At 63.5% G+C, this 22,516-nt stretch overlaps 2 protein-coding genes across 2 annotated transcripts in view; both read left to right on the forward strand.

The window, feature by feature from the left end:
* Nucleotides 1-177: 177 nt before the first annotated feature.
* LOC310891842 (E3 ubiquitin-protein ligase HUWE1-like) lies at nucleotides 178-11,139 on the forward strand (the record flags this gene model as incomplete). The annotated part of the gene is made up of 13 exons (XM_083854070.1): nucleotides 178-389; nucleotides 486-543; nucleotides 1,577-1,753; nucleotides 3,702-3,947; nucleotides 4,049-4,182; nucleotides 5,004-5,104; nucleotides 5,186-5,371; nucleotides 6,200-6,416; nucleotides 7,707-7,829; nucleotides 7,945-8,176; nucleotides 9,359-9,589; nucleotides 10,789-10,911; nucleotides 10,992-11,139. Coding segments are annotated over 13 exons (2,139 nt in total), but the record flags the coding sequence as incomplete, so codon positions are not given.
* Nucleotides 11,140-11,971: 832 nt separating this feature from the next.
* LOC310891841 (E3 ubiquitin-protein ligase HUWE1-like) overlaps nucleotides 11,972-22,516 on the forward strand; it is a gene marked incomplete at its 5' end in the record, with an annotated part of 44,589 nt that continues 34,044 nt past the window's right edge. Inside the window, 13 exons of the mRNA XM_083854069.1 lie at nucleotides 11,972-12,024; nucleotides 12,479-12,806; nucleotides 12,922-13,074; nucleotides 13,878-14,005; nucleotides 14,088-14,169; nucleotides 15,026-15,202; nucleotides 15,295-15,433; nucleotides 16,262-16,665; nucleotides 17,995-18,190; nucleotides 19,842-20,009; nucleotides 21,187-21,329; nucleotides 21,439-21,505; nucleotides 22,235-22,446. Coding sequence (XP_083710195.1) covers nucleotides 11,972-12,024; nucleotides 12,479-12,806; nucleotides 12,922-13,074; nucleotides 13,878-14,005; nucleotides 14,088-14,169; nucleotides 15,026-15,202; nucleotides 15,295-15,433; nucleotides 16,262-16,665; nucleotides 17,995-18,190; nucleotides 19,842-20,009; nucleotides 21,187-21,329; nucleotides 21,439-21,505; nucleotides 22,235-22,446 — 2,250 coding nt within the window. The remainder of the gene's footprint in view (nucleotides 12,025-12,478; nucleotides 12,807-12,921; nucleotides 13,075-13,877; nucleotides 14,006-14,087; nucleotides 14,170-15,025; nucleotides 15,203-15,294; nucleotides 15,434-16,261; nucleotides 16,666-17,994; nucleotides 18,191-19,841; nucleotides 20,010-21,186; nucleotides 21,330-21,438; nucleotides 21,506-22,234; nucleotides 22,447-22,516) is intronic.

A 22,516-nucleotide genomic window follows, 5' to 3' on the forward strand; every position in this document is an offset into this window, starting at 1 on the left:
CCCAAATCCCCAACCCTCTTCTGCCCCCCCAAATCCCTGACATATCTTCCCCCCCTATATCCCAACTCTCTTCTGTCCCCCCCCAAACCCTCCCAAATCTCCCCTGAACCCCCTAACGTTTCCCCCCCCCTCCTTTTTCCGTGCCCCCCCCGACTTTATTTCCGTGCCCCCCCCCAGCTCCTGGAGGAGATCTGCAGCCTGGGCCGGGACCCCAAGTACATCTGCCAGAAGCCCTCCATGCAGAAGGCGGATGGCACGGCCGCCGCGCCCCCCCCGCGCTCCCCCCACGCCGCCGAGGAGGCGTCGAGCGAGGATGAGGAGGAGGAAGAGGTGCAGGCCATGCAGAGCTTCAGCGCCACGCAGCAGAGCGAGGCCGAGCCCAGCCAGCAGTGAGCTTCACCCCAAAATTTTTTGGGGGGGGGGGACGCACGCGTAACGGGGCCAAAGCCCTTATTTTGGTGCCCCCCCCCCCATGTTGTTTTTAGGGTGGTGGGCACGGAGGAGCGCATCCCCATCCCGCTGATGGACTACATCCTCAATGTGGTGGGTTGGGGGGGGGCTTGGGGGGGCACAGGGGGCATTTCGGGGGACAGAGGAGGGTTTTAGGGGGGATTTGGGGGGGCACAAGGGGGATTTGGGGGGGCACGGGGGGATTTGAGGGGCGTGGGGGGGTTTTGGGGGGACACAAGGGGGATTTGGGGCATGTGGGGAGGATTTGGGGGGCATGGGAGGGTGCTGGGGGGCCAAAGGGGGGATTTGGGGGGGGCACAGGGGGGATTTGAGGGGCGTGGGGGGGTTTAGGGGGATACAAGGGGGATTTTGGGGCATGTGGGGAGCATTTGGGGTGCATGGGAAGGTGTGGGGGGGCCAAAGGGAGGTTTTGGGGGGTATGGGAGGGTTTTGGGGGGCACAGGGGGGTTTTGGGGTGGGATTTGGGGGATATGGGGGGTGTTTTGAGGGGGGCACGAGAGATTTGAGGGGCGTGGGGGGGGTTTGGGGGGACACAAGGGGGAGTTGGGGGGCGTGGGGGGGTTTTGGGGAGGTTTGGGGGGGCACAGGGGGGATCTGAGGGGGTTCTAGGGGGGCACAAGGGGGATTTGTGGGGTGTGGGGGGGTTGGGGTATGGGGAGGGGGTTTGGGGGATGCGGAGGGGGGTTTTGAGGGGGACACGGGTTTAAGGGAATGGGGAGGGGGTTTTTTATGGGAGGGGTTTTTGGGGGGCATGGAGGGGGTTTGGGGGGCGTGGAGGGGGTTTGGGGGGATGTGGAGGGGGTTTGGGGAATGGGAAGGGTTTTTTAGGGGGACTTGGAGGTTTTGGGGGGACGTGGATTTGGGGAATAGGAAGGGGTTTTGGGGGGGGTCTTGGGGGGCACACAAGGGTTTCGGGTCATGGATTGGGGTTGGGAGATTACGATTTTGGGGTGTCTTGGGGGGGAATTTGGGGGGGAAACGGGGGTTTAGGGCAATAGGAAGGGGATTTTGGGGCCGGGCATAGAGGGGGGGATTTTGGGGGCCGCGGAGGGCTCTGGAGACCCCCCCTGACCCCCTTTTTTTTCGGTGTTTGCCCCCCCCCCAGATGAAATTCGTGGAGTCGATCCTGAGCAACAACACGACGGACGACCACTGCCAGGAGTTCGTGGCGCAGCGGGGGCTGCGGCCCCTCGTCACCATCCTGGGGCTCCCCAACCTCCCCGTCGACTTCCCCACCTCGGCCGCCTGCCAGGCGGTGGCCGGCGTCTGCAAATCCATCCTGGTAGGGGTCGGGGGGGGCACGGACCCCCCCCCGAGAGAAAATTGGGGGGTATTGGGGGGAGAAGGGAGTGGGGAGGGGGGGAAATAGGGTGTGGAGGGGGAGTAAATGGCGGGGGGGGGGGAAATGGGGTGCGGGGGGGGATTAAATGAAAGGAGATGGGGAGAAATGGGGGGGGGGGAAATAAATACGGGGGGGAGAATGGAGTATTGGGGGAAATAAATACCAGGAGATGGGGGAAAATGGGGTATGGGGGGGAAATAAATACTGGGGGGGGGAATAGGGTATGGGGGGGGAAATGAATAACAGGAGAAGGGGAAATGGGGTATGGGGGGGAAATAAATACCTGGGGGGGGGGAATAGGGTTTGGAGGGGGAATAAATATCGAGGGGGGGGGGAAATGGGGTGCAGGGGGGGAATTAAATACCAGGAGATGGGGAAAAATGGGGTGTGGGGGAGAAATAAATACTGGGGGGGTGGAATGGGGTATTGGGGGGAAATAAATACCGGGGGAGGGGGGGAAATGGGGTATAGCAGGGGAATAAACAGTGGGGGGGGGGGAATGGGGTGCAGGGGGGGAATTAAATACCAGGAGATGGGGAAAATGGGGTGTGGGGGGGAAATAAATACTAGGAAGGGGGGAAAAATAAGGTATGGGGGAAAATAAATACCAGGAGATGGGGAAAAATAGGGTTTAGGGGGAAATAAATACTGGGGGGGGGGAAGCAGGGTTTGGGGGGGAAGAAATAACGGGGGGGGGAGTTGGAAATGGGGTGCAGGGGGGAAATTAAATACCAGGAGATGGGAAAAATGGGGTATGGGGGGAAAACAAATAGGAGGAGGGGTATAAAATAGGGTTTAGGGGGAAATAAATACCAGGAGATGGGGAAGTAGGGTTTGGGGGGGGGAATAAACACCAGGGTGGGGGAAAAATAGGATTTGGGAGGACAATAAACACCAGGAAAGGGAAAAAATAAACACTGGGGGGGGCAAATAGGGTATGGGGGGAAAATAAACACCGGGATAAGGAGAAAAAATAGGGCATGGGGGGTAAATAATCACTGGGGTGGGGGAAAAATAGAGTTTGGGGGGGGGATAAATGCTGGGGTGGGGGAAAAATGGGGTACAGGAGGAAAATAAATACCGGGAGGGGGGTGAAAAATAGGGTAAGGGGGGGAAATAAACATTTCGGGGGGGGGATAGGGGAGGAAAATAAACGCTTTTGGAGGGGGGAAAATGGGGTATGGGAGGAAAATAAAGACCTTTTTTTGGAAAAATGGGGTAGGGGAGGAAAATAGACAGTTTTTGGGGGGAAGGATGGGGTAGGGAAGGAGAATAAATGCTTTTGGGGAGGGAAATAGGGTAGGGGAGGAAAATAAATACGTTTTTGGGTAGGAGAAATGAGGTAGTGGAGGAAAAGAGACGCTTTTTAGTGGGGTAGGGGAGGAGAGTAAATGCTTTGGGGGAGGGAAATAGGGTAGGGGAGGAAAATAAACACTTTTTGGGGGGAAAGATGGGGTAGGGGAGGAAAATCAAATGTTTTTGGGGAGGGAAGTAGGGGAGGGGAGGAAAATCAGTGCTTTTTGGAGGGGAAAGATGAGGTAGGGGAGGAAAATAAAGACTTTTTTTGGGGGGGAGATGGGGTAGGGGAGGAAAATAAATGCTTTTGGGGAGGGAAATAGGGTAGGGGAGGAAAATAAAGACTTTTTAGTGGGGAAAGATGGGGTGGGGGAGGAAAATAAACAGTTTTTTTGGGGAGGAAGATGGGGTAGGGGAGGAAAACGCATGCTTCTGGGGAGGGAAATAGGGTAGGGGAGGAAAATAAACCCCGCAAAAAGGAAAAATCAACCCCGGGGTTGGGCAGACGGGGGGTCCGGGAGGGCAGATGGGGGGGGTTCCCCAGGGGCGCCGAGCCCCGGGCTGGGCTCCCAGCGGCCTTTTTCCCTCGCAGACCCTGTCCCACGAGCCCAAGGTGCTGCAGGAGGGCCTGCTGCAGCTGGACGCCGTGCTGTCGGCGCTGGAGCCCCTGCACCGCCCCATCGAGGCGCCGGGGGGCTCGGTGCTGCTGCGGGAGCTGGCGGGGGCCGGCAGCGTCCCCGACGCCACCCTCTCGGCCCAGGCCACCCCCCTGCTGCACGCCCTGACGGCCGCCCACGCCTACATCATGATGTTCGTCCACACCTGCCGCGTGGGGCAGGTAGGCAGCGGGGCGGTGGGGTTTTGGGGGGGAAAAAGGGGCGTTTTGGGCGCTCGCCGGCAGCCGTTTGTTTTTATTTTCCATTTTTTTCGTGTTTTCAGAGCGAGATCCGGGCCATCTCGGTGAACCAGTGGGGCTCGCAGCTGGGGCTGAGCGTGCTGGGGAAGCTGAGCCAGCTGTACTGCTCGCTGGTGTGGGAGAGCACCGTGCTGCTGTCCCTCTGCACCCCAAATAGGTGGGGGGGGGCACCCGGGAGGGGTCTGGGGGGGGCAGGGGGCACCCAGGAGGGGTCTGGGAGGCCCCCATCAGGGGTTTGGGGGGTGTCTGGGGGGGCGGGGGGCACCCAGGAGGGGTCTGGGAGGTGTTTTGGGGGGGGCAGGGGGCACCCAGGAGGGGTCTGGGGGGCCCCCATCAGGGGTTTGGGGGGTGTCTGGGGGGGCGGGGGGCACCCAGGAGGGGTTTGGGGGGTGTCTGGGGGGGGCAGGGGGCACCCAGGAGGGGTCTGGGGGTGTGTGTGGGGGGGCAGGGGGCACCCAGGAGAGGTTTTGGGGGGTGTTTTGGGGGGCAGGGGGCACCCAGGAGGGGTTTGGGGGGTGTTTGGGGGGGGCAGGGGGCACCCAGGAGGGGTCTGGGGGGTGTTTGGGGGGGCAGGGAGCACCCAGAAGGGGTTTGGGGGTGTTTGGGGGGGCGGGGGGCACCCAGGAGGGGTCTGGGGGGTGTCAGGGAGAAGGGGGGGGGCACTGCTGAAGTCCCCCAAATAACTGGAAGGAGGGGGGCTACTGGGTGCTGGGGGGGGCTAGGACTTTGGGGGGGGGCTCTGGGGATGCACGGGAGGGATTTTGGGGTGCTGGGGGGGTGAGGACCCCCCCTCGGGATATTTCCCCCCCCCCACCTTGGGCTACCTTCCCTACGGGATACCCCAGTGTCGGGCTCCGGGACCGGGTGCCGCAGCACTGGGGGTCCCCCCCCCTGCCAATCCAGGGGGGCACCCCCGAATCTGGGGGGCACCCCCTTTGCTGGGGGGCACCCCCACTGACTCCCCCCCCCTTTTTGTAGCCTCCCCCCCGGCTGCGAATTCGGCCAGGCCGACATGCAGAAGCTGGTCCCCAAGGAGGAGAAAGCGGCCCCCAGCCCACCCCAAGGGGGCAAGCGAGCGGGTAAGCGGCCGGGGGGGGGGGCCGGGAGACCCCCACCCTTTATCAGGGGGGGGTCCCAAACCTCCCCCAACCCCGTTGCAGAAGGCGAGGCCGAGGGGCCGGGCCCCGAGCCCCCCACCCAGGGGCTGCTGGAGGGGATGGGGCTGGACAGCGAGGCGCTGGCCCCCATGGAGACGGACGAGCCCAGCGCCGCCGACCCTAAAGGCAAAGCCAAAATCACCCCCGCCATGGCCGCCCGCATCAAGCAGATCAAGCCCCTGCTGTCGGGTGAGCCCCCCCCCACGCCCTGGGGGGTCCCCGATATCGAGGGGAGGTCCCCGCGGCCCTATAGCGCGAGGTTTTGGGGCACGGCGTGGAGGGGGGAGGTACTGGGGGGAGGTTTGGGGTCTCAGGGTGGTGGGGGGGCACTGTGGGGTCCTCTGTTACGGGGGTGGGGGGGGGGGGGAAGTAGACACTGGGGGGGTCCCCAAAATGGGGTAGAGGGGGGAGGCAAGGGACTGGGGTTTCTCTTGGGGAGAGGAGACCCTGGGGTCCCCAAAAATGAAGGGGGGAGCCCAGATTTTGGGGTACAACTCAGTTGAGGTCAACGAGGGCTCACCATAGGGGGGTTTGGGGCTGAGAAGAGACCCTGGGTTCCCCCAAAATGAAGGGGTGGAGCCCAGATTTTGGGGTACAGCTCAATGGAGGTCAGTAGGGGCTCACGGGTGGGAGGGTTTGGGGTGGAGAGGAGGCCCTGGAGTCCCTAAAAATGAAAGGAGGGAGCCCAGATTTTGGGGTGTCTCTTAGGGGAGGTCAATAAGAGCTTGATTTTGGGGTCTTGGGGGTGGAGAGGAGACCTTGGGGTCCCCAATAAAGAAGGGGGGAACCCAACTTTTGGGGTACAACTCAATTGAGGTCAACGAGGGCTCACCGGCGGGGGGTTTGGGGTGGAGAGGAGACCCTGGGGTCCCCACAAATGAAGGGGGGGAGCCCAGATTTTGGGGTACAGCTCAACTGGGGCCAACAAAGGCTCGCCGTAGGGGGGTTTGGGGTGGAGAGGAGACCCGGGGGGGGGACCCCCAGCCAACGCTGCCCTGTCTTCCCCCTGGCCCGCAGCCTCGTCACGCTTGGGCCGGGCGCTGGCCGAGCTCTTCGGGCTGCTGGTGAAGCTGTGCGTGGGCTCGCCGGTGCGGCAGCGCCGCAGCCACCACGCCGCCAGCGCCGCGCCCGCCCCCACGCCCGCCGCCCGCGCCACCGCCTCCGCCCTCACCAAGCTGCTGACCAAGGGGCTCAGCTGGCAGCCGCCCCCCTACACCCCCACCCCCCGCTTCCGGTGAGCCCGGGGGGGCGGGGCTGGAGGGGGGCGGGGTCAAGGGAAGGGGCGGGGCTTGGGTTCGAGGGGGTGGGGTCACTGGAAGGGGTGGGGCTTGGGTGGGTGGGGTTGGGGAAGGGGTGGGGTCAAGGGAAGGGTTGAGTGTTGGGTTGGGGAAGGGGTGGGGTCAATGGGAAGGGGCGGGGCTTGGGTGGGGTTCAAGGGAAGGGGTGGGGCTCGAGTGGGTGGAGTCAATGGAAGGGGTGGGGCTTGAGTGGGTGGGGTTGGGGAAGGGGTGGGGTCAAGGGAAGAGTTGAGTGTGGGGTTGGGGAAGGGGTGGGTCAATGGGAAGGGGCGGGGCTTGAGTGGGTGGGGTTCAAGGGAAGGGGCAGGGCTTGAGTGGGTGGAGTCAATGGAAGGGGCGGGGCTTGGGTGGGTGGGGTTGGGGAAGGCGTGGGGTCAAGGGAAGGGTTGAACGTTGGGTTGGGGAAGGGGTGGGGTCAATGGGAAGGGGCGGGGCTTGGGTGGGGTCAATGGGAAGGGGCGTGGCTTGAGTGGGTGGGGGTCAAGGGAAGGGGTGGGGCTTGAGTGGGTGGAGTCAATGGAAGGGGTGGGGCGTGGGTGGGGTTGGGGAAGGGGTGGGGTCAATGGAAGGGTTGAGCATTGGGTTGGGGGAAGGAGCGGGGCTTGAGTGGGTGGAGTCAATGGAAGGGGTGGGGCTTGGGTGGGTGGGGTTCAAGGGAAGGGGCGGGGCTTGGGTGGGTGGGGTTGGGGAAGGGGTGGGGTCAAGGGAAGGGTTGAGGTTGGGGTGGGGGTGATGGGTGGGGTTGGGTTGGTGGAAGGGGTGGGGTCAAGGGGTGGGGTCAAAAGGGGCGGGGCTTGGGTGGGTGGAGTCGATGGAAGGGGTGGGCTTAGGTGGGAGGGGTCAATGGAAGGGGCGGGGCTTGAGTGGGTGTGGTCGAGGGGAGGGGCGGGGCTGGGGTGGGGTTGCTGGGTGCAGTGGGGTTGACGGAAGAGGTTTGGTCGAGGGGAAGGGGTGGGGTCAAGGGGTGGAGCCAATGGAAGGGGTGGGGCTTGGGGGGGTGGGGCCAAGGGAAGGGGTGGGGTCAACGCAAAGGGGTGGGGCTTGGGGGGTGGGGTCAAGGGAAGGGGTGGGGCCAACGGAGGGGGTGCATGGGGTGGGGGCCGAGCTTCACGCGGCTGCCCCTAGTGGCAAGGGATGGGTCCAATAGGGTGGGGCGGGGCTTGGGTGTGGTTGGTGGGCGTGGTTGGGGGGCGTGGCCTCATCCCCCCACCCCGCCCCGCCCCCAGGCTGACGTTCTTCATCTGCTCGGTGGGCTTCACCTCCCCGATGCTGTTCGACGAGCGCAAGTTCCCCTACCACCTGATGCTGCAGAAGTTCCTCTGCTCCGGCGGCCACAACGCCCTCTTCGAGTGAGCCCCCGAACCCCCCCCCGGGGTCCCCCCAAATCCTCCCCGCTCTTTTATTTTGGGGTGGGGGCTCCGCGACGCCCCTTTAACCCCCTCCATCCTCCCCTTTCTCCCCCAGGACCTTCAACTGGGCGCTCTCCATGGGGGGCAAGGTGCCGGTGGCCGAGGGGCTGGAGCACCCCGAGCTCCCCGACGGCACCGGGGAGTTCCTGGACGCGTGGCTGATGCTGGTGGAGAAGATGGTGAACCCCAGCACCGTGCTCGAGTCCCCCCACGCCCTCCCCGCCAAGGCCCCCGGCCACGGGCAGCCCCACTTCAGCGCCCTGCGCTTCCTCGTCGTCACCCAGAAGGTCTGGGGGGGGCCCCGGGAAGGTTTTGGGGGGGATCTGTAGTGGTTGGGGATGTCCTGTGGAGGTTTTGGGGGACCTGTAGAGGTTGGTGATGCCCCCAGGGAGGTTTTGGGGGACCCCACAGAGATTTTGGGGCGTCCTGTAGAGGTTGGTGATGCCCCCCAGGGGTTTTGGGGGGCTATGAAGGTTTTTGGGGGGACCTCTAGAGATTGGTGATGCCCCGCAGAGGTTTTGGGGGGGGTCTGTAGAGGTTGGTGATGTCCTACAGAGGTTTTGGGGGGCTGTGAAGGTTTTTGGGGGGACCTGTAGAGGTTGGTGATGCCCCGCAGAGGTTTGGGGGGGGACCTGTAGAGGTTGGTGATGCCCCACAGAGGTTTTGGGGGGCTGTGAAGGTTTTTGGGGGGACCTGTAGAGGTTGGTGATGACCCCATGAGGGTTTTGGGGGTGCTGTGAAGGCTTTGGGGCGACCTGTAGTGTTTTGTGATGCCCCATGGAGCTTTTTGGGGGCCACACGGAGATTTTGGGGAGCCCTGGGGACTTGGGGAGGATGTTAAGGTCTTGAGGGGCCGTGGAAGGGACTTGGGGTCTCGTTTAGGAGATTTTGGGGGGCACACAGAGAGGATGCAGGGGACTGCAGGGACTTGAGGAGCCGTGGAAGGGATTTGGGGTCCTACTCAGAAAATTTTGGGGGGTACGCAGAGAGGACACGGGACTTGAAGGGTCACCAAAGGGATTTGGGGTCCCGTTTAGGAGATTTTGGGGGGGTCATACCTAGGGGATAAAGGGAACTGCAAGGACACGAGGAGCCACGGAAGGGATTTGGGGTCCCATTTAGGAGATTTTGGGGGGCACGCAGAGGGGATACAGGAGACCATAAGGGCGTGAAGGGCTACGGAAGGGATTTAGGGTCCTGTTTAGGGATTTGGGGGGGCACACCTAGGGGATAAAGGGGACCGCAAGGACACAAGGAGCCACGGAAGGGATTTGGGGTCCCGTTTAGGAGATTTTGGGGGATCCCTGTTAACGTGGGGGAGGACCCGAACAGGACACAAAAATCCCGCAAAACCTCAAGACCCCGCCGAAGAGCCCAATCGGCCCCTCGACACCTCGTGCCACGGGGAACGTGGGGTCCCCCCAGGCCCCCGATAACCCACTTTTTTGGGGTTTTTTGCCCCCGTTCAGGCAGCCTTCACCTGCATCAAGCAGCTGTGGAACCGGCGCCCGCTGAAGGTGTACGGGGGCCGCATGGCCGAGTCGATGCTGGCCATCCTGTGCCACATCCTGCGGGGCGAGCCCCTCATCCGCGAGCGCCTGGGCCGGGAGCGCGAGGGGCCGCGGGGCGAGGAGGAGGCGGGCGGCGAGGAAGGGGGCCCCCGCCGCGAGCCCCAGGTCAACCAGCAGCAGCTGCAGCAGGTGGGAGCCCGGAAACGGGGGGGGGGCTTCTTGTGGCGCCCCCGACCCTTTCCTTGGTCCTTTTCCCCTAAAACCCCCCCATTTTCCCTTTCTTTCCCTTAAAAACCCCCCTTTTTCCCTTTCTTTCCCTAAAACCCCCTTTTTCCCTTTCTTTCCCCTAAAACCCCCTTTTTCCCTTTCTTTCCCCTAAAACCCCCTTTTTCCCTTTCTTTCCCCTAAAACCCCCCCTTTTTCCCTTTCCCCTAAAACCCCCCCTTTTTCCCTTTCTTTCCCCTAAAACCCCCCCTTTTTCCCTTTCTTTCCCCTAAAACCCCCTTTTTCCCTTTCTTTCCCCTAAAACCCCCTTTTTCCCTTTCTTTCCCCTAAAACCCCCTTTTTCCCTTTCTTTCCCCCAAAACCCCCTTTTTCCCTTTCTTTCCCCCAAAACCCCTTTTTTCCTTTCTTTCCCCTAAAACCCCCTTTTTCCCTTTCCCCCCCCAAAACCCCCTTTTCCCTTCCCCCCCCAAAACCCCCTTTTTCCCTTTCCCCCCCCAAAACCCCCTTTTTCCCTTTCCCCCCCCAAAACCCCCTTTTTTCCTTTCTTTCCCCCAAAACCCCCTTTTTTCCTTTCTTTCCCCCAAAACCCCCTTTTTTCCTTTCTTTCCCCCAAACCCCCTTTTTCCCTGTCCCTCCCCAAAACCCCCTTTTTCCCTGTCCCTCCCCAAAACCCCCTTTTTCCCTGTCCCTCCCCAAAACCCCCTTTTTCCCTGTCCCTCCCCAAAACCCCCTTTTTCCCTGTCCCCCCCCCCAAAACCCCCTTTTTCCTTCTTTCCCCCAAAACCCCCTTGTTTCCCTTCTTTCCCCAAAACCCTTTCTTCCTCCCCAAACCCCTTATTCTTCTCCAAAAAACCTTTCCTTATTTTTTCTCCCCAAAACCCTTTTTCTTGTTCTCCCCCCCCCAAAACCCTTTCCTTGTTCTCCCCCCCCCAAAACCCTTTCCTTGTTCTCCCCCCCCCCCAAAACCCCTATTCTCCCCCCCAAAACCCTTTCCTTATCCAAAACCCCTTTTCAATCCCTTTCTTCATCCTTTTATTTCCCCTAACCCTTTGGGCTCCCTATTTTTCCCCCCCTAATCCCCCTCTTGATGCCCCCCCAGCCCCTTTTAGCCCCCCCGTGACCCTTTTAGCCCCCCCGTGACCCTTTTTCCCCTCTCCCCCCAGCTGATGGACATGGGCTTCTCCCGGGAGCACGCCATGGAGGCGCTGCTCAACACCAACACCATGGAGCAGGCGACCGAGTACCTGCTCACCCACCCCCCTCCCCTCATGGGGGGCGTCGTGCGGGTAAGGACGGGGCGCGACCCCCCGAAAAGGGTCCCCAGCTCCGCCCCCAGCCCCTCACCCGCCCCCCCCGGCCCCCCCAGGACCTCAGCATGTCGGAGGAGGACCAGATGATGCGCGCCATCGCCATGTCGCTGGGCCAGGACATCCCCATGGACCAGCGGGCCGAGTCCCCGAGGTAACGGGGCCGGAGACCCGCGGGGTTTGGGGTGGGAGCCCCAGGGCGCCGTCTTCCCCCCCCCCAGCACCCCCATTTCGCCCCTCGCATCCCTCTTTTGTGTCCCCACGTCGTTATCTTGTCCCCCCCATCCCGGTCTCGTGTCCCCCATCCCCGTTTCGTGTCCCTAAATCCCCAGCTTGCCCTATACGTCCCCGTTTTGTGTCCCTGCATCCCCAGCTTGCCCTATACGTCCCCGTTTTGTGTCCCTAAATCCCCAGCTTGCCCTATACGTCCCCGTTTTGTGTCCCTACATCCCCAGCTTGCCCTATACGTCCCCATTTTGTGTCCCTACATCCCCAGCTTGCCCTACACGTCCCCGTTCTGTGTCCCCACAACCACATCTTGCGTCTTAAGCCCCCGTTTTGTGTCCCTGCACCCCCATTTGGTGCCCTCACGTCCTCATTTTGTGTCCTCGCTTCCCTGTCTTGCCCCGTACGTCCCCATTTTGCGTCCCCACATCCCCATCTCCCTTCTTACGTCCCCATTTTATGTCCCTCCGTCCCTGTTTTGCCCAATACACCCTCGTTTTGTGTCCCCACGTCTCCATCTTCACCATACGTCCTTGTTTTGTGTCCCCACATCCCTGTTTTATGTCCCCGTGTTCCCATTTTGAGTCCCACATCCCCATCTCGCCCAATACACCCCCATATTCTCTCCCCAAATCCCCGTTTTCTGTCCCCGCATCCTTATTTTGCTTCGTACATCCATATTTCTTGTCCCTACATCCACATTTTATGCCCCGTGTCCTTGTTCTGTGTCCCCACGTCCCCATCTCACCCCATATGCTCTCATTTTGTGTCCCTATGTCCCCATTTTGCCTTCCTAGTCCCTATCTTGCCCAACATGTCCCCGTTTTGCATCCCATATCCCCACTTCACCCAGCACATCCTCATTTTGTGTCCACACATCCCTGTCTTGTGTCCCCACGTCCATGTCTCACCCCACGTGTCCCCATTTTGTGTCCCCCCATCCCTCTTTTACGTCCCCACGTCCTCACTTTGTATCCTACGTCCCCGTCTCACCCCACATATCCCCGTTATACGTCCACAAGTCCCTATTTCACCCCATATGCCCCCATTTTGCATCCCTATGTCTCTATTCACGTCCCCATGGCGTCCCACATCCCCATCTCACCCAATACATGTGTTTTGTGGCCCTATACACCCCATTTCGCCCCATACACCCCCGTTTCACATCCCCACGTCCCCGTCTCCCCCAAAAACCCCCATTTTCCACCCCACGCCCTCCTCTCGCCCCATACACCCTTCTCACCTCCCCCCTCTACATTTTACGTCCTCACCTCACCCCATACCTCCCCATTTTGCGTTTCCACGTCCCCACCTCCCCCAGTAACCCCCCGTTTTTCCTAATTTTTCGCTCACCCCCTTCGCCTCCCCCCCCGCCGCAGGAGGCCGCCTGCCGCAAGGAGGAGGAGGAGCGGCGTGCCCGCGAGCGCCAGGAGGAAGAGGAGGCCAAGTGCCTGGAGAAATTCGAGGGGGCCGAGCCGCTGGAGCCGGCCGAGCTGCTGGCCTTCACCGACACCATGCTGCCCGGCTGCTCCCAGCTCCTCGACGAGCTCCCCGACACCGTCTACCGCGTCTGCGACCTCATCATGACGGCCGTCAAGCGCAACGGGGCCGCCTATCGCGACTCCATCCTCAAGCAGGTGGTCAAACAGGTAACAAAAAAAAAAAAGGGGGCGGGGGGGGCTCCGCGACACCCCCGCGGCTCCTCTCCCCCCCACCCAAGGGTCTCCCGGCGCCCCCCACCCCAACCCCGGTTGAATTTTTGAGGTGTGGGAAGCGGCCGACGTCCTCATCAAGGCGGCGCTGCCGCTCACCACCAGCGACACCAAGACGGTGTCGGAGTGGATCAGCCAGATGGCCACGCTGCCCCAAGCCTCCAACCTGGCCACCCGCATCCTGCTCCTCACCCTGCTCTTTGAGGTGAGTCTCTTTTTTGGGGGGGCAGTGCGTTTTGGGGCCCCTCCCAGCGCTTTTTGGGGCGCCACGGGGCGTTAGGATGATGCGCGACGCGGCGTTGCGAGCACTCCACCGTTGCGTCAACATTGGCGGCGTCTTCCCAAAGCCCTAAAATGCAGCTTTGTGAACCCAAACCTGGGGTTTTGGGGTGGAAAAGGGATTGGGGGTTTTGGAGGGGGGGTCCCCAATGCTAGTGCCCCCCCCTCAATCCATGCAGGAGCTGAAGCTGCTGTGCGCCTTAGGATGACGCGCAACGTGTTGCGTCAACGTTGGCGGCGTCTTCCCAAAGCCCTAAAATCCGGCTTTGTGAACCCAAACCTGGGGTTTTGGGGTGGAAAAGGGATTGGGGTTTTGGAGGGGGGCTCCCAAATGCTAGTGCCCCCCCCTCAATCCGTGCAGGAGCTGAAGCTGCTGTGCGCCTTAGCATGACGCGCAACGCGTTGCATCAATGTTGGCAGCGTCTTCCCAAAGCCCTAAAATCCGGCTTTGTGAACCCGAACCTGGGGTTTTGGGGTTGAAAAGGGATTGGGGGTTTTGGAGGGGGGGTCCCCAATGCCTGGTGCCCCCCCCTTAATCCATGCAGGAGCTGAAGCTGCTGTGCGCCTTAGGATGACGCGCAACGTGTTGCGTCAACGTTGGCGGCGTCTTCCCAAAGCCCTAAAATCTGGCTTTGTGAACCCAAACCTGGGGTTTTGGGGTTGAAAAGGGATTGGGGGTTTTGGAGGGGGGGTCCCCAATGCCTGGTGCCCCCCCCTCGACCCGTGCAGGAGCTGAAGCTGCCGTGCGCCCGCGTGGTGGAGTCGAGCTGCGTGCTGGACGTCCTCATCAAGCTGCTGGAGGTGGTGCAGCCCTGCCTGCAAGCCGCCAAGGAGCACAAGGAGGTGCAGACCCCCAAGTAAGGACCCCCCCGCACCCCCCCAACCCCCCCAAATCCCTCAGCACCCCTCCTCAACCTCCTTTGTGTGTCCCCCCCCCAGGTGGATCACCCCCGTCCTGCTGCTCATCGACTTCTACGAGAAGACGGCCGTGTCCTCCAAGCGCAGGGCGCAGATGAATAAGGTGAGGGCGTCCGGGGGGGGGCCACGCGGCTTCGGGGGGGGGCACGCGGGAGTGCAAGGCCCTGGGGAGGGATTTGGGGCTTTTATTTTGATGGGGGGGTGGTACGGGACAACGTAGGGCTTTTATTTTAGCGGGGGGGACGCAGGGATTTTATTTTAGGGGGGGTATAAGGAATTTGGGGGGGGATATAAAGGATTTTTGGGGGGTATGAGGGGTTTTAGGGGGGATATAGGGGATTTTAGGGGGGATATAAGAGATTTAGGGGTATATAAGGGGTTTTGGGGGGTGCTATAAGGGATTTTGGGGGGGTTATAAGGCATTTTGGGGGAGTTATAAAGGATTTGGGGGGGGTCGAGGGGATGTAAGTAGTATGGGGTTTGGGGGTGATATATTTTGGGAGGGAATTAGGGACGTTTGGGGGGATATGATTATTTGGGGGGGGATATGGGTCTCGGGGAGGGATGTGGGCTTTGGGAGTAGGGATGTGGGGCTGGGGGGGGGAACACGGGGTCGTCTTGTTGGGGACAGGGAGTGCTGGAGTGCGGGACCCATCCCTGGGGGGCCCACAGAGAACCTCGGGGGGAGGATTTGGCATCACGGGGGGGTACGAGGGACGCTGGGGGGGTACGAGGGACGCTGGGGGGGTACGAGGGACGCTGGGGGGGCCCCCCCGACCCCTCCAGAAGCGCATCCCCCGTCCTACAGGCACAGCGCCATCCGTGCCCCCGCGGGGACGCCCCTACTGCGTCCCCCCTTCCCTATCGCGGATCCCCCTTAACGTACCGCGTCTCCCCCAAACTTATCGTGCCCCCATCCTTATCGTGCCCCCCGCCTTTTTATCGTGCCCCCCCCGCAGTACCTGCAGGCCAACGGCAACAACTGGCGCTGGTTCGACGACCGCTCGGGGCGCTGGTGCAGCTACAGCGCCAGCAACAACAGCACCATCGACGCCGCCTGGCGCGCCGGCGAGACCAGCGTCCGCTTCACCGCCGGCCGCCGCCGCTACACCGTCCAGTTCACCACCATGGTGCAGGTACTGGGAGCGCTGGGAGAGGGCCCCGAGCCCCCTCAGGGCCTTGTCGCCCCCCCTCGGTTGAATGTTTGCCCCCCCCGCGCCCCGTAAAGGTGAACGAGGAGACGGGGAACCGGCGCCCCGTGATGCTGACGCTGCTGCGAGCCCCCCGGGCGGGCAAAGGCGGCGCGGCCGAGAGCGAGCGGGCGACCGAGGAGACGCCCGGACGGGCCAAGGAGGAGGCCGGAGGGGGTACGGGGGGGCGTGGGGGGGGCACGGTTTGATCGGGGGGGGCGTGGGAGGTGAATAGGGGGGGGTTATGGGGCGGGGGGGGCTTGGCGGGGGGGGTGTAAGGGGGTGGTGGGGGGGTGTAGTGGGGTTTGGGGGTGGGTTGGAGGCTGGGGGGTGGTTGTAGAAGTGGGGGGGGGGGGGGTCTCAGGTTGTTGGGGGGGGGCCCAGGTTGTTGGGGGGGGCCCAGGTTGTGTGTGGGGGGGTCCCAGGTTGTTGGGGGGGGGGTGTCACAGGTTATTGGGGTGCAAGAGAGCCCCCTTATCCCTGTACCCTCAGAGGGCAGTGGGGTCTTGCGGGGGGGTGATGGAGGCAGCGAGGGGTTTGGAGACCCTGGGGGGGTCCCAGAGGCAATGGGGGGGGGGGTCCCAGGGTTTTAGGGGGGCAAGAGTGACCCCCCCGATCCCTGTACCCCCAAACCTGGGGGGGTCTGGGGCATATGGGGGGGGAAGTAGGGGGGACGTGGGGCTGGGGGAGGATGTGGAGGCCCTGGGGGGGGGGAGGAAGAAGAGGTCCGTATTTGGGGGGGGGGGGGTTGTCCCAGGTTTTTGGGGAGGGGGGGCAAGATCGAGCCCTTCTTCCTGCCCCCCTGCATGCAGGTGGGATACGGGGTTTGGGGGGGACGCGGGGGGCGCTGTAGGGGAAATCCCGGGGAGCTGGGAGGAGCAAGGCGGAGGCCGGGGGGCGGGCGGGGGGAGCGATTTGGAGTCCGCAGGGGGGTTCCCCAGCTTACGGGGGGGTCCCCAGCTTACAGGGGGCCCACACAACCCCCATGTCCCCCCCCCTCCCCAGAACCCCCATCAGCAGAGGACGAAGCAGCCCCGGAGGCGGCGCCGGCGCCGGCGGAGCCCCCGGCGGAGGCGGCGGCGGCGGCCTCGGAAGGCGGCGCGGAGGCCGGGGGCGCGGAGGCCCCGGTGCGGGGCCTGGCGGAGGAAGCGGTGCCGGCGGTGCTGCGGGCGTGCGTCAGCATGCTGGGGGTCCCCGTGGACCCCGACACCCTGCACGCCACCCTGCGCCTCTGCCTGCGCCTCACCCGGCACCACAAGCACGCCCTGCTCTTCGCCGAGCTGCGCAGCACCCGCACCATCCTGGGCCTCACGCAGAGCTCCGGCTTCACCGGCTTCACCCCGCTCGTCACCCTCCTCTTCCGGCACATCATCGAGGACCCCTGCACCCTGCGGCACACCATGGAGAAGGTGCGGGGTTGAAACTGTAGGGGAAACGGCGGGGCGGGGGGGGGAGAGGGGGTGGCGGGGGGGAGAGGTGGCGGGGGGATGGGGGATAGGGGGGTCTAGGGGGGTATTGGGGTGAGGGGATGGGGGATACGGGGGTCTAGAGGGGTATTGGGGTGAGGGGATGGGGGATACAGGGGTCTGGGGGGCATTGAGGACGAGGGGATGGGGGATAGGGGGGTCTAGAGGGGTATTGGGGTGAGGGGATGGGGGATACGGGGGCATTAGGGACAAGGGGATGGGGGATAGGGGGGTCTGGGGGGTATTAGGGAGGAGGGAATGGGGGGTCTGGGGGGTGCTGGGGACAAGGGGAAGGGGGATATGGGGGTCTAGGGGGGTATCGGGGTGAGGGGATGGGGGAAAAGGGGGTCTGGGGGGCATTGGGGACGAGGGGATGGGGGATATGGGGGCATTAGGGACAAGGGGATGGGGGATAGGGGGGTCTGGGGGGCATTGAGGACGAGGGGATGGGGGATAGGGGGGTCTGGGGGGTATTGGGGTGAGGATGGGGGGATACGGGGGTCTGGGGGTATTGGGGACGAGGGGATGGGGGATAGGGGGCCTGGGGGGCATTGGGGTGAGGGGATGGGGGATAGGGTGTCTAGGGGGTATTGGGGTGAGGGGATGGGGATACGGCGGTATTAGGGACAAGGAGATGGGGGATAGGGGGGTCTGGGGGGTATTCGGGACAAGGGGAAGGGGGATAGGGGGGTCTGGGGGGTAATTAGGGAGGAGGGAATGGGGGTCTGGGGGGTGCTGGGGACAAGGGGAAGGGGGATATGGGGGTCTAGAGGGGTATTGGGGTGAGGGGATGGGGGATAGGGGGGTCTAGAGGGGTATTGGGGACGAGGGGATGGGGGATAGGGGGGCCTGGGGGGTATTGGTGGGGACGAGGGGATGGGGAGAGGGGATGGGGGATAGGGGGGTCTAGGGGGTATTGGGGACAAGGGGATGAGGGTCTGGGGGGTATTGGGGTGAGGGGATGGGGGATATGGGGGTCTAGGGGTGTTGGGGACGATGGCACGGGGGACGTTGGTGTTTGGGGACAAGGGGATGGGGGCTGGGGGGCATTGGGGATAGCGGGATGGGGGATATGGGGATGAGGGGGAAGGGGGACAGGGGGTGGGGGCCACGAGGGTCTGGGGGACATTAGGGCCAAGGGGACTGGGGCCACCGAGGAACAAAGTGGAGGACACGAAGGTTTGGGGCCACGGGGGGGCCGTGGGACCCTCGCCCCCACGTCCCCCCCCCCATACCGGGTGTCCCCCCCCATACCGGGTGTCCCCCCCCCAGGTCGTGCGCTCGGCGGCCACCAGCGGGGCCGGCAGCACCACCTCGGGGGTGGTCTCGGGCAGCCTGGGCTCGCGCGAGGTCAACTACATCCTGCGGGTGCTGGGGCCCGCCGCCTGCCGCAGCCCCCACGTCTTCACCGAGGTGGCCACCGGCTGCATCCGCATCGCCCTGCCCGCCCCCCGCGGCTCCGGCACCGGTGAGGCTCCGGGGGGGGGAAACCGCGGGGGTCCCCGGGGTGCCGGTGGGTCGGAAATGGGGGGTTTGGGGGTCCTTGGGGCTCTAAAGTGGGGGGTTTGGGGGTCCGTGGGGCTCTAAAGTGGGGGTTTGGGGGTCCGTGGGGCTCCAAAATGGGAATTTGGGGGTCCTTGGGGCTCTAAAGTGGGGGGTTTGAGGGTCCTTGAGGCTCTAAAGTGAGGGCTCTGGGGGTCCTTGGGGCTCTAAAATGGGGGTTTGGGGGGTCTTGGGGGTCCTTGGGGCTCTAAAGTGGGGGGTTTGAGGGTCCTTGGGGCTCTAAAATGGGGATTCTGGGGGTCCCATGGGTGCTGGTTGCTCTGAAATGGGGGTTTTGGGGGTCCCTGGGGCTCTAAAGTGGGGGTTTGGGGGGTCTTGGGGGTCCCTGGGGCTCTAAAATGGGGGTTCTGGGGGTCCCATGGGTGCTGGTGGTTCAGAAATGGGGGTTTGGGGGTCCCTGGGGCTCTAAAGTGAGGGTTTGGGGGTCCCTGGGGCTCTAAAGTGGGGGGTTTGGGGGGTCTTGGGGCTCTGAAGTGGGGGTTCTGGGGGTCCCATAGGTGCTGGTGGCTCTGAAATGGGGGTTTTGGGGGTCCCTGGGGCTCTAAAGTGGGGGGTTTGGGGTCCTTGGGGCTCTAAAACAGGGTTTTGGGGGGGTCTTGGGGCTCTGTAGTAGGGGCTCTGGGGGTCCTTGGGGCTCTAAAATGGGGTTCTGGGGGTCCCGTGGGTGCTGGTGGCTCCGAATTTGGGGTTTTGAGGATCCTAGAGGTCCCTGTGGCTCCGCATTTGGGGTTTTGGGTTCCTATAGGTCCCTGTAGCTCCAGGTTTGGGGGTCCTGTAGGTCCCTGTGGCTCTAAATTGGAGGTTTTGATGAACCTATAGGTCCCTGTGGCTCCACATTTGGGGTTTTGGGGATCCTATAGGTCCCTGTAGCTCCAAATTCGGGGTTTTGGGGATCCTAGAGGTCCCTGTGGCTCCAAATTTGGGGTTTTGAGGATCCTATAGGTCCCTGTAGCTCCAAATTTGGGGTTTTGAGGATCCTATAGGTCCCTGTAGCTCCAAATTTGGGGTTTTGAGGATCCTAGAGGTCCCTGTGGCTCCGCATTTGGGGTTTTGGGTTCCTATAGGTCCCTGTAGCTCCAGGTTTGGGGTCCTATAGTCCCTGTAGCTCCACATTTGAGGGTTTGAGAGTCCTATTAGATCCCTGTGGCTCTAAATTGGGGGTTTTGATGATCCTATAGGTCTCTGAGGCCCCACGTTTGGGGTTTTGAGGGTCCTATAGGTCCCTGTAGCTCCAAATTTGGGGTTTTGAGGGTCCTATAGGTCCCTGTGGCTCTAAATTGGAGGTTTTGACCATCCTATAGGTCCTGTAGCTCCAAATTTGGGGTTTTGGGGATCCCATAGGTCCCTGTGGCTCCGCATTTGGGGTTTCGAGGATCCTCCAGGCCCCTGTGACTCCAAATTCGGGGTCCTGGGCATTCCCGTGGCCTAAACCGGGACTTCTGCGGCTCCTACGGCCCCCTGTGGCCCCGGGGGGGGGTGCCTGGGGAGGGAGGAGGATCCCATACCCCCCCCCCCAATATTTAACCCCCCCTTTTTTCTCTTCCCCCCCCCCCCAGCCTCGGACGACGAGTTCGAGAACCTGCGCATCAAGGGCCCCAACGCGGTGCAGCTGGTGAAGACGACGGCGGCCAAGCCCGCGGCGCTGCCCCCCATCCCCGAGCCCATCCGCGAGGTCATCTACGACATGCTCAACGCCCTGGCCGCCTACCACGCGCCCGACGAGGGTGCGCCCCCGAAATCTGGGGGGGCCGGGGGGTCGGGGGGGGTCGGGGGGTCGGGGGGGAGGGGAGGGAGTCGGGGGGGAGGGGAATGGGGGGAGAATTGGGGGGTGGGGGGCGTGGGGAGAGGATGGGGGGCAGAGAATTGGGGGGAGGGGGGGAGGGGGGGAGGGAATTTGGGGGGGCAGAGAATTGGGGGTGCAAGGGGGGAGGGGGGGCAGAGAATTGGGGGTGCGAGGGGGGAGAGAGATGGGGGTGCGAGGGGGAGAGAGATGGGGGAGAGAAATGGGGGGCACAAAGTGGGGAGAGAATTGGGGGGAGAGAATTTGGGGGTCACAAGGGGGGAGAGAATTTGGGGGACAAAGAATTGGGGGGCGTAAAGGGGGGAGAGAACTGGGGGTGCAAGGGGGGAGAGAGATGGGGAGAGGGAATTTGGGGGGGCAGAGAATTGGGGGTGCAACGGGGGAGAGAAATGGGGGGGAGAGAAATGGGGAGAAAAATGGGGGTGCAAGGGGGGAGGGAGATGGGGGAGAGAATTTGGGGGGCAGAGAATTGGGGGGCACAAAGGGGGAGAGAATTTGGGGGGCAGAGAATTGGGGGGCACAAAGGGGGAGAGAATTTGGGGGGGCAGAGAATTGGGGGTGTGCAAGGGGGGAGAGAATTGGGGAGGGGAGAATTGGGGTGCAAGGGAGAAAGAAATTGGGGGAGAATTCGGAGGGAGAGAAATGGGGGGGAGAAAATTGGGGGTGCAAGGTGGGGGGAGAGGATTGGGGGGGCACAAGGAGGGAGAGAATTAGAGGAAGAATTTGGGGGGGGAGAATTTGGGGGTGCGAAGAAGGGGGAGAGGATTGGGGGACACGAGGAGGAGGGAGAGGATGGGGGGGAATTTGGGAGAGAGAATTGGGGCAGGCAAGAATTGGGGGGCATTGGGGAGGAACTGGGGGCTGATGGGGGGGCATTGGGGAGGAATTGGGGGGCTCACGGGGGGGGGCATTGGGGTGCCCCTCCGGGGCAGACCCGGGGCGCACGTGGGCTGGAGAATTTGGGGTGTTCATAGGGCACGGACACCCAGGGGGTGCTCCCGGGGGGGGAATCGGCCGGGTAACAGCACCCAGGGCGCCCCCCAGCCCTCTCGGGGGGGGTCCCTCACCCCCTGCCCCCCCCTCCCCCAAATTTCCCGCAGGGGACAAGGGGGACCCCAAGGCGGTGGTGCCCAGCGAGGTGAGCCAGCTGCTGAGCGACATCGGGGACGACATGTACCAGCAGTACCGCAGCCTGACGCGCCAGCCCCCCGACTTCGACCCCCCCGCCGGCTTCGCCATCAACGTCAGTGGGGTCTGGGGGGGGGGCTTTTGGGGGTGGGGGGGGGGGAAGGAGAGGGGTTTTGGGGGCGCAGGGGGCACCCCGAGTCTGAGCGTCACCCCACGTCCCGCAGGCTCAGGTGTTCGGGGCCGACGGAGCCGCTGCGGAGACGCCGCCGTCGGGGACGCCCCAAGGAGAAGGTGCCCCATAACGCTGCCCCCCCGCGTCCCCCCCCGTCCCCCTAAACCCCCTGATGTCCCCACCACGTCCCCCTTCACCTCCCCAAGTCCCCTGACGCCCCCTCCCCGTCCCCGAGCCCCCCCTGTTTCCCCAATGTCCCCCCCACGTCCCTGAGCCCCCCGATGTCCCCACCACACCCCCTCCACGTCCCCAAGGTCCCCAACGCCCCCCTGACGCCCCCTTCCTGTCCCCTCGACCCCCCCAACACCCCCTCCACATCCCCTCCCTGTCCCCAAGCCCCCCGATGCCCCTTCCCCATCCCCTTGCCCCCCAATGTCCCCTCCATGTCCCCGAGCCCCCCAATGTCCCCAGCACGTCCCCCGCATGTCCCCAAGCCCCCAACGCCCCCTCCCCGTGCCCCCCAATGTCCCCAGCACATCCCCTCCCTGTCCCCTCGGCTCCCAATGCCCCCTCCACATCCCCTTGTCCCCCAACGTCCCCTCCCCGTCCCCAAGCCCCCTGACCCCCCCCGACATCCCCTCCCCATCCCCTCGCCCCCCGACAACCCCTTCCCGTCCCCTCGCCCCCCCAATGCCCCCTCCACATCCCCTCACCCCCCGACATCCCCTCCATGTCCCAAGCCCCGACACCCCCCGCCATCTCCCCGTCCCCTCGTCCCCCCAACGCCCCCTCCCCATCCCCAATCCCCCCGAAAACCCCCCACCCCCCCCTAACTGCCCCCCCTGCAGCAGCCAGCCCCGAGGAGGGCCGCGAGGGGCGCAAGGAGAAGGAGGGCGAGCGGGGCGAGGAGCGGCAGCGCGCCAAGGGCGGCTCCAAGCCGCTGATGCCCACCTCCACCATCCTGCGCCTGCTGGCCGAGCTCGTGCGCTCCTACGTGGGCATCGCCACCCTCATCGCCAACTACAGCTACACCGTGGGCCAGTCGGAGCTCATCAAGGAGGTACCGTCACCCCGGTGTCACCCCGGTGTCACCCCGGTGTCACCGGCACCCCGTTGTCGCCGGCACCCCA

The sequence above is a fragment of the Anser anser genome (assembly GCF_964211835.1).
Source record: "Anser anser genome assembly, contig: HAP1_SCAFFOLD_364, whole genome shotgun sequence".
NCBI classification, from domain to species: Eukaryota; Metazoa; Chordata; class Aves; order Anseriformes; family Anatidae; genus Anser; species Anser anser.